We start from the raw sequence: 10,027 nt of genomic DNA on the forward strand, positions 1-10,027 counted from the left end.
AACTGCCCGGCAGGCTTCTGTCGCTCAAGACTAGGTCGTGTACAGTTTCATTATGGAACATTAAATAATTATTTTTGAAATGATTGCTATGCAGGTTTAAACTTTTTTAATGATCAAAAAAAAAAACTATTAAAAACAGAGTTCTTTCTTTAATCAAAATTGTGTTGGTTGTGAATATTTCAAAGCTGCCGTTTCTTTCTTTCATGCATTTGATTGTCATTGCGATTTTCATTCATTTTCCCCTGCAAAGTTAACGCTTGAATCTCACGGGGAGAAAATGCAGGAGGTTCAGAAACAAACTGAGCACAAGCAGGACAGAACCGAAGTATTAACGTTCTCATTTACTGCTGACTTTTTAATTTTTTCCCTCAGTTTTCCCCAAGCCGGTAGCGGCCACTATGGCAAAACCCCTTTGGATGGATGGAAAACTGGAGAACCCCCAATGAGCCAGACGAGAGTGTAGATCCTCCTGGTTGGGGACCCCATTTTTAAAGGCAATTAGCCTTGCCTTGAAGGGGGAGAGGAACACTACTGCCGAGGAGCAAACCGGTGACATGGAGCACAGGGGGGGCTTCATGCACAGCAGAGGTGCGGTGCCGGTTGTGTATTCTGGTAGGAGAGGCACATCCCGAACAGCCCGGCCTGTGGGTGAGCGCCGCAGGGGCAGTCAGCATGGCCAGCATGGCGGCCACACGGGGACACAGCCTGCGTGAGTCCCTGCTGCCCGCGGGCACTGGTGCTGCTTGGCCGCGGCAGCTAAATTTCTAGAAATAGCTTTATTCTGAGGGCAAAAGGGGTGTTGGCAAAAAAAAAGAAAGCGTGTTAGTGCTCGCAATGCAGGAATTTGGCCTGTAACAAATTGGTTTATATGAAATCAAAGCATGGGCTTTTCTTTTTTTCTTTCCTTTTTTTTTTTTTTATCAAAGGGTCTTTTTTTTTTTTCTTCCTTTTTTTTTTTTTTTTTTTGTAAGTGCAAATAGGTGGAGAAATTCCCTCCTGGAGGTCTAACACCTGAAGTAAAGTGTGTGGTCAGACACTGGGTATTGGCGGCAGTGGGTGCTCCCAGGCGTACTTGGGGCAGGGTAACTCGGACAAAAACCTGCCCCTGAAATACCGGCGTTGCTCACGCTCCAAAATGGTTTTATCATTTCAAATGGAAGTATTTTTAAATGGAAATATTCCAGTTGTTTATTTCTCTGTACTGCTTTTCTTATTTATGTGTTTCTTTCAATTGAGGAATGAAGACAAAAGCAGTGATTTGGGTCAGGAAGATGCCATTCCGATTTGCTAAGAAAATAAGCACTTTAAAAACGTTCTGAACTCTCGCATTTTGATGAGGTGCGTTTGGGGTGCTCCGTAACGGTCGCCACCCCCAAGAGCTCTGTTAAAGTCACAGCGGGAGGGTTTAGTTCCGATGCCCAAAAGACCAGCAAGCCTTTCTATACCTCATTCCTGTGTAAACAGATGGTCCGGTAGCAGGGGTGAAGAGTAGCTGGAGTGATAGGAAGGGTGGACCAGGATTATCACCAGTTTCATTCAGGCTCAGGCACTGCTTTATTATGCAGCTTTAAGCAACTCCCATAACCGAGGCATGCCTCAGTTTCCTCATTTGTAAAAGTAATAGTTACTGGTTGTAAAGGGAATGCTGTGAAGCCTAAATACTTTCTCTTGCTGGTAAGATCAGAATCCCTAAATGGAAAGTTGCTTTAAAAGTGCAAAGTACATATTGCTAAATGTTTGTATGCAACCTGACATGTAAAGACTTGCAAAGAATGCTTTGCTTTGCGTATGTATTGCAATATTTGAACAGAGCACAGCGAGTTAGGGCAGGAACATCAGGTTCCTGACATTTTGTGTTAAATCTGAACCAAATCTTTAAAGGAATCTGCCAAAACATGTGTGAGACTGCAGCTAGTGACTTATGCTGCTGAAAGGAAGAGGTGCCACTTTTCCCCTCACTCCAGTTGCTCTCCCAGCCGCTGGCCGCACAGTCTTTCCTCACACCTTCTGCCATGCTGGTGCCCACCAGATGCTTCTGTGAGCCCATTCAACTCTCTGAAATCACAGAAAACTGTCCGGTGATTTATTGGATTTTTTTAATGCCATTTTAGAGAGTTAAGTCAGCATGTGGAGAGATGTTTACTAAAAGAGGCAAGAGCAGATGATAGGCAGGGCCAGGGAGGGAAGGGGAGCAGGTTATGCTCCTGTCTTTGTAGGGTGAACTGCTAATTCAGCTCCCCACGTCCCATAAAAACCTGAACGTCACTTCCTTGTGCTCTCAGGTCTGCACTTGCTGATCTGCAGGGAAAGGTGAAGTCCAGTGGTTTGATTTTCCAGGGTGAATGGCTCAGCGGCTCCCATGCCACTTTTTTCTCTTGGAGATCAGGCAGCTCTTTCAGGGACTGGAATAGACCTTCTCCTTAGACTCAGTTTTTGGAGAATGTGTCAAACACTGGATGAGGTTGGCAGGGCTCACGCTTTGCTCATGTCCCCATTTGCAGGCAGGCGTGTGGATGTGTCCACAGAAGCATCTGCCGCTCTGGGAAGCAGTTAATGGTCTGTAGCTGGCAAGAGGGGCCAGGGAGAGGGCAAGAGGGGGCCCTACAACTACAAAAGCAATAATTACAATTCTGCTTGGGTTTTAGTTAATGCCATTTTGGGGCACGTGGGTTGGGTTTTTAGTAAAAAAAGGAGTAGCTAACCATTTTTGGAGTGCAGCGAGTCAGGCCAAGTTTTTAAGCTGTTTGACATTCTGTTACCGTCACTTTTTGGGGTGGCTGAAAGAGACTGTGCTAAAGCTCGCTCTCAATGTGATTCGAGGCCCCTTCTGTTTACAGATCGCTAATTAAACAAGTAACAATGAAAGGCTTAGCTCCAGAAGGGATGCGGGTAGGTAGGAGAGTTTCTCTTTGCAGCACGTTACCCGGGCATAGCCGTCTCTCTAGGAAAGAATGTGCCTTGCGGCCAGTCTCAAGAACGGCCATCGGTCTCTGTGTCGACGGCCCGGGGACCCAGGGGAAGAGCTGGACGCAGATCCAGCTTAGAGGCTCGGTGTGTTATGCTCAATGCAGATGTTATCGGCCAACGCTCCTAAGGACACTAGGCGTGCTTCTGAGCCTCCCATGTGTATCTGTGTCGGATAGAGCTGTGTTGTTTCCTTACTGAATGAAATCACCCTTTTATCACGTCCTACGTGTGAGTTAATGGTTCTTTATTCTTTTGTTTCTCCCCCCCTTAATTCAGATGGTGCTGAAACAAGGTTCACTCCTTGTTGGTCCTTTTGTAGTTTTTTTTAATTATTGTTTTTCTTTAACAGCAGGCTATGTTAGCCTTTACTTTACAGGTACTTGAATGCCTGATGACTTGACTGAGTGTTACGCATGTGGCCTTTCGTAAAGGTTACTGACCTTAATTTAATCAGGGGTGAGATGGATGGATGAATGAGAATAGATCCATGCCGTTAAAACAGAATAAAAGTAGGGATTGGAGTTTGGGAGAACTGATGAATTTTTAATTGAATTTATTAAAGAAAAAAAAAAAAGAAAGAAACCCTTCCCAGTCATAATCTGAATGAGATCTATTGCTGGAGGAGGGTTTCATAATGAGAAAAATGCGACACAAAAATAGGGGCAAACTTCCAAGATAGAAAGTGCCTGGCTCTCCTTGCAGTCCCTTGGGCCTCTTTCTATTTTGTGAAAAACTCTAATTATTACCATAACTTTTTCTAGATGTGAATGTTTAAGCTTTGTAACAATTTCTTAGTGAACACACTGGTGTGCTAATGCATGGCTATTGAGCGCTTTGATCTTTTCCATCGGAAAAAATCATGGATTTGATCAAATTCAGATTGCAATTCCTTTTTAGAGCCAACTTTGACAAAGAAATTAATCTTTCACCAATGAGCGCCTTTTAAAATAGCTCATTTACCAAAAGATGTCATTTGGAGAATGGAAGTAATCATTTGACACTGAAGCAATGAAAGAAACAGCTAGAAGTAGACTTGGATTTTTTTTTAAATCTTTACGTTCCCAGTGTAAAATGCCGTGTCCTCCTCTTTCTCTCTCCCCCCCATATCAAAACTAAAAGTCTACTCGGTGTTTGTCATAACATCTGTATTGACTGACAACAATTGTATTAATTCCTCCAGTTAAACATCCTCTTACAGCACGGGGCGGATTGGTGGTCTGCTCTTTTTTTCCAGGCTGTCTCTGCTGTCTGTCGCAGAAATGTGGCCTTCAAGGGCGTCAGCCTGGCAGAGCCATTTCCCTGGGCCTGGGATGGGCCTGGGGTCTCCCCAGGAGGGACCTGCCCCACGCAGGGTCTTAGCTGGCGTCTGCTGGAAATAAAACCGCATCTTCCAAAATTTTGTACATCTCACCCTTGTTTAAAACTAAGTCAAGCTGGCCTTTATACCACTATTTTAACTGTCTTCACACATGTTTTTTAAGTTGGAGTTAAATTAGGGGGAGTTAAATTAGGGGGGGTTATGGGACTCGTCAGATGCTTTGGGATGCTCCCTCCCACTCTTTCGTGATGTTTTTAGTGACTATTTCACAGTGGATTAGTGATGATCCAATGGGCCTTGCGACCTTGTACATAATTCTGTATATTTATTTTGAGAGAAAATATGTATAGTGTTTGGATGATGAGAATGGAAACCTGAAATAGGAATTCTTAGGTGGGCAAATGTAAAGCAAAAAAGCAAACAAAAATACAACCTTATTTTGTATAAAATGTACATTTTTGAGAAAAAATTTCTAATGCATTACCAATGTTTTCATAGTGCTGCCACATCTTTTTTAAAGTGTTTCTCCCTCCTTGTTTGACTATTGACAACATGGTGCAATTAAACCTAAAGCAAGTGTGTGAGTGAGAGAAAAAGAGAGAATGAGAAATTAAAAAGCCATATAATTTGGTTTACTTCATTAACCTGTATAACATCATAGGTTTACCATCTAAGATAGGTTGTTTTTATAGATAGTGTCACCAAAGACTTTTTTTCTTCAGGTTTATTTTGAAAAGTTGTTAATAAAGGACGTACATTTCTGTTGCAGTGTGTTTTTATTTTTAAGGTAGAATAACAAATCTTGCTTGTGTTCCTTGAGAATGCAAATTTGGGAGCATGATTGCCATGTGTCTCAAGTTCGGGGTAGTTCAATGAATGTCTCTTTATCTGCTTTCTCCTCAGCTTGAACTGTGCGATGGCTATATCTATACCCTGTGTCTCTCTTACATAGATAATATATGTGGTATAGCACCTATAGACAGTAGTAACTAGTCCAGCAACATTGACGGGTGTTTACTGTCTTACCTGAGGGCAGAAAAACATTCAGTCTGTGTCACTTGTGTGTGGCTGGACAGTATCCCTGTGTTGTGACACAGTCATTGGTAGGTAACAGTGGCTTTTAGAAGGATTCACTGTAAATGTGCATGTGCAAAAATCATCGCTCCACCAGCCTGCAGGCCTTGGAAAGCTGATCCCTGCAAGCCGAAATATATTAATTTATTGAACCATATTTATTGTAAGGGGGTTATCGGAAGCCTGTCACAGTCATAGGGGATCATACTCATCCCACCTAACTCTAGATGCCTACAAAGCACTCCTCTCTGTCAGAGCTGGACCTCACTGTCTCCCTGCATAGTCAATGGGCAGAACAAAGTATTTCTCAGGATTATCATCCTCGCCTGTTTCAGACACGGGCTTTAGCACGAGATAAGTTGCACCTCGTGTGCTGGTTTCTTTCTGCTGACAGTACAAGCACACTGACTGCAGGCCCTGCAGCATAGATACCAACATCTGGTCAGATGAATCCCATGCTGGGAAAGATCCTGATAACATCACCGGGCTCAGGATTATGGCCTGTAAATTTGAGGGATTAGTCACTGGTTTGTTCCCATCAGAGATGTCCAGGGCTGGCCTCATGCCTTCTGGGGTTCAGACTACCAGAGCATGGAGAGCTCCTTATATTGTCATCCCATCTGATCTGCCAGTGGTAGAAGACTGATGTGTCTTGAGAAGAGGCTGAAAGATGTGGGTGAGTCTGCTCTTCTCCTGGTTTTCTGAGTCACTACAGGTTCCTCCAAAACACAGCATCCCAACAGCCATTGGTGTTTGATACTGGCTATGGGCTTTTCCCTGCCAGAAAGCGAGCAAAAAATGTTACCCTGAAAACGATCCCAGAACAGTGTTCCTACTCCTTCAACACTTGAATTCTTGGCTTGTGGCCATGTTATTTATAGAAAACAACTTGGGCTGGAATTGATTTGATCGAATACAGATAGCTACATCTGCAGGAGCTACCAGAAGGCTGTTGTCTACATTAGCGAGTAGCACGGTCTAGTTGGTGTAGAGCTGTAGTCTGAAACCTGACTTCCACACTATACACATCTTGGAGGGGGTGAACGAGGTCTACGTCTGTATCTTCCAGCTTAGTTTCATCTGAAAAGGATCCAGTTTGTATGCTCCAGCGCTGCCCTTTGATGTGAGCCAAAATGAGGTAAGTGGGGAAAATCAGGATAGTCACCTCAGAAGTGCAATGCTGAGCTGAACCGAACCACTGCTATCGCTGTGCACCCCTCACGGCCTGTATGGTCGGTGGAGATCAAATCCAAAATAAATCAGATGAATGGGGTCCTCAGAGATTTGTGCCTGCTTCATCTCTGTTGTATAGAAAAGTCACCTGTAAAGGAAGAACAAGCTCTGTTAGAGATCTCTGTGTTGTTACTTGTTAGGTGAGGGAACTCCCACATTGAGTGTCAGTTTTGCTTGCTAACCTGCCACACTGGGAATAAAAAGTGATTCTCAGCTGGAATAAACCACAGCCAGGTCTGTGAAGTCCCTGGGACCTTGCTTGCTTACATGAACTGAGGATCTGGCCCAAGATATTTAATGCATAACCAGTTCATCTTTAAATGCACTTTTGAGGGCTTTTTTGGACAATCTCACTGAAACTTACTGTGCTATCACTTGAATGGAGACAGATAAGAGAGTTGGCACTGATCAAGACCTTATTTTATTTTCTCTTTTAAATGATTAGCAGAGAGAAAAGAAAAACGTCCTGCTTTCCCTTTCTAAAGCTATTAGCTAATTCTATCCACAATGTTATCAGAGAGAAACAGATTTTGCTCAAGATTTTGAGCAGTGTGACAGTGACATTCTAGTAGCTGCATGATGCGCTTTATTCCACACTTTTGTTTCTCTACATGGCATTCAGGGCTGTATGCGGATTTTATGAGCTGCCTGCTTCAGGTACTGCTAGTACCTGAAGCAGGCAGCTTGTTCTGCAGATTACCTGCATTTCTACTGCACATTAAGAATGCCTGGGTGCTCCATGCTGCAGTGGCTCCTCTGTGCAGCTTGGGCTCTTCCCTGTTTCCTTTCTGTAATTAACTATTGTTTCGCTGGTGGTGGTGAAGTGAATTGAGGAACAGCTATTTTTCTTTTCATAAAACTTAAGATAAAGCCACTCCTGAGATTTTACAAGAAGAATAATGTAATGTTAGCGACAACTGCTGAGGTAGTGACAACTGCTGAGGTAGTGACAAAAACCCGACACAACACTCTCTTGAAGTTGCAGCAGAAATGAAAATTTTGAGTTTGTAAAATATTTTCCCTCAAATTTCTTCCTCTCTGTTTATGTAGAAGCAGCTCCCATTCACGATCACAAACAACCACAAGGCAGACCAGTTGCTGGCAACTGAGGGATACCTTTGGGGTTTTCTTTGTTTCTAAAAGGGATCCACATTCAGTTCCTGCTTGTATTAAGCATCCTGAGGTCTGTGGCAGCCCCAGTGGGGGTTTCATTTGGTAGCCCTGTAGTAGACTGAAAAGGTCCCAAATTTTTAGGAAGGGTTTAGGACCTTTTATGGCATCTTGACTTGGAGATGGAGAAACAGAGGCATCTGGAGCAACACTGCTCTTTTGAAAATACAAGTCTGAAATGAACTAGTCAGATATTAAAAAATGTTCAGTTTTTAGTTCTACCATGATTTGCTATGTGGGTACTAAGACTTTTCTGAAAATCTGCCCCATTTTACTGTCTCATCACCTAAATCTGCTGTGGAGCTGTACGATGCAGTAGATAATGTGCTGGTGGCCTGATTGCCATATACACACTATTGCTACCACTGATGGAGCATCAGGGAGCTGGGATGACAATATGAAAATGGACAAGTTCAGAGTATCTGAAATTGGGTTTGAAAACCAAGACTTTAAAACACAGTAATGAAGGGCAATACAGCAAGAGGAAATGGATTTTTCTCTTGTTTCGACTGGTGTAAATCCCTCGTTTGTGTTGAAGACAATGGATTGTTTTGAGCCTGAAAAAGGGTAGAATTAGACTTTCAAAGCATGAAGTTACAATACCTTTTTATTCAGTGATATCTTGATCCTGCTGGTTAACAAAGCACATTTACTATGTGAGCAGCACCTTGTGAGAGGCTGCCGAGGAAACACACAATCCTCTGCTTTCCCTGAAACAGGCAGTTAGAGTACTATGTTAATGCCAACCAGTGACTACATTAAGATTATTTTTAATATCTAGCAAATCCTCAAGAGAAGCTGAAATAAAACATTTGTCACTTTATAATTTTTAAGGAAAATGTATACCTGTTCATTACAATTCCATTTCCCTCGCAGCAGTAATAGAATTGTTGCTATTAGGACTAAAACTGAGTCTAGCTCAGGAAGATCTAAAAATTGGGAATTGCTTGTGATACCAAGCAATAATGTTGTTTTCAAAATCCACAGATGATTTAAATGCAATCCCCTTAAGTATTGAAATCTGTCTAGTTCACTCCAAAGGCAAATATATCCAATGTATATTTTTCTCTCCCTCTCTTAGAGCAGGGACAAATTCTGCTCTCAGCAACAGGGGAGTAAATCCAAAATTATTGCAGTCTTCCTCGTGCTTCCACTGAGCCCCAAGCTGCGGTCCCACAGGAGATCAGCGAGCTTCCTTAGCTGTGTGGCATTGGGGTGAGCATGGCTTGAGGTCACCTTGGGATTGAATCTTCCCCTCGAAGTCAATCGAGAGGGTGCAGTGGCTTTGCGGTGCATGTTGTGCTGCTGTGCAATACAAGTCCAAAAGTGGGACATGATGAACGGGGTGGGGATGGGGCTTAGCCTCCCCGAACTGCTTTTTATGGCCCTAGTAACAGAAGTCAAGTCTGATACATTTGGAGGAATTATGTCAGTACTAAGTAAAGTGCCGGGGAAGACAGTTTTCATGTAACGAGACCAAGGACTGGTTGATAGGATTCTTGGTCCTATTCCTAACTCTTCTAATGATTTATTCTGAGCTAAAAACCCATTTAACCTCTCTGCACCTCACTGTTCCTAAACAGCAAGTGGATATTCATAAATATCCTCATTTTGCAAGGAAGAATGTGAGCTCTAGGGTTTCATGCCAGTGCTTTCTGGTCCTCAGGTGAAGCACTTGGTTTAAAAGTAAATTTTTATTACTTCATGTGGAAGAAGCTCTGGAACTGATATGAGTAGGTGGGAGCACTGGAGGTGGCTGCTTCATTTTGTTGCATATGTAATGAGTTGCAGTCTCCACTCATTTCTTCTATTTAACCTCTAAATGAAGAGAAGGCTTGCAAAAGCATAATGATTTATGATGACACAGAGCAATAACAGTATCACAGTCACAACCACTTACAAAAATGGTTCAAAATCATTATCCCTGTATAACAGAAGGGCAGATTTTTGAGGTCCAGTCTTGTAAGGCATGGCCACCCCAGCCTATTGAGTCCCAGTTCATTACAATTATGGATATACACTGTCTGCAGCTCCAGCTGTTCTGGAGGTTACCTGTGTCCTCAGCATCAATTTAGGAGATGTCTGAGTTCAGTGTGATATTTCTCCATCTACTTGCAGGCTCTCAGCATGCTGCCCCAAAGGAGAATCACTGTGGGGGTGGAAGTGGCAGTGGGCAAGCCCGTGGCAGGTGCCTGTCATGCACAGAGCTTGTGGATCCCTGCAGACCTCCTGACCAAAGCACCCGTGGGGGTTCTTCCCAGCTCG

General features: G+C 43.2%; 1 protein-coding gene across 1 annotated transcript in view; it reads left to right on the forward strand.

Moving 5' to 3' along the window:
- The window catches only part of EXT1 (exostosin glycosyltransferase 1), a 201,306-nt gene extending 200,860 nt beyond the window's left edge, over positions 1 to 446 (forward strand). The window contains exon 15 of the mRNA XM_009321691.1: positions 373 to 446. Within this exon, the coding sequence (XP_009319966.1) occupies positions 373 to 446 (74 nt within the window). The remainder of the gene's footprint in view (positions 1 to 372) is intronic.
- Positions 447 to 10,027: the final 9,581 nt, after the last annotated feature.

The sequence above is a fragment of the Pygoscelis adeliae genome, unplaced genomic scaffold, assembly GCF_000699105.1.
Source record: "Pygoscelis adeliae isolate BGI_AS28 unplaced genomic scaffold, ASM69910v1 Scaffold111, whole genome shotgun sequence".
Lineage (NCBI taxonomy): Eukaryota > Metazoa > Chordata > Aves > Sphenisciformes > Spheniscidae > Pygoscelis > Pygoscelis adeliae.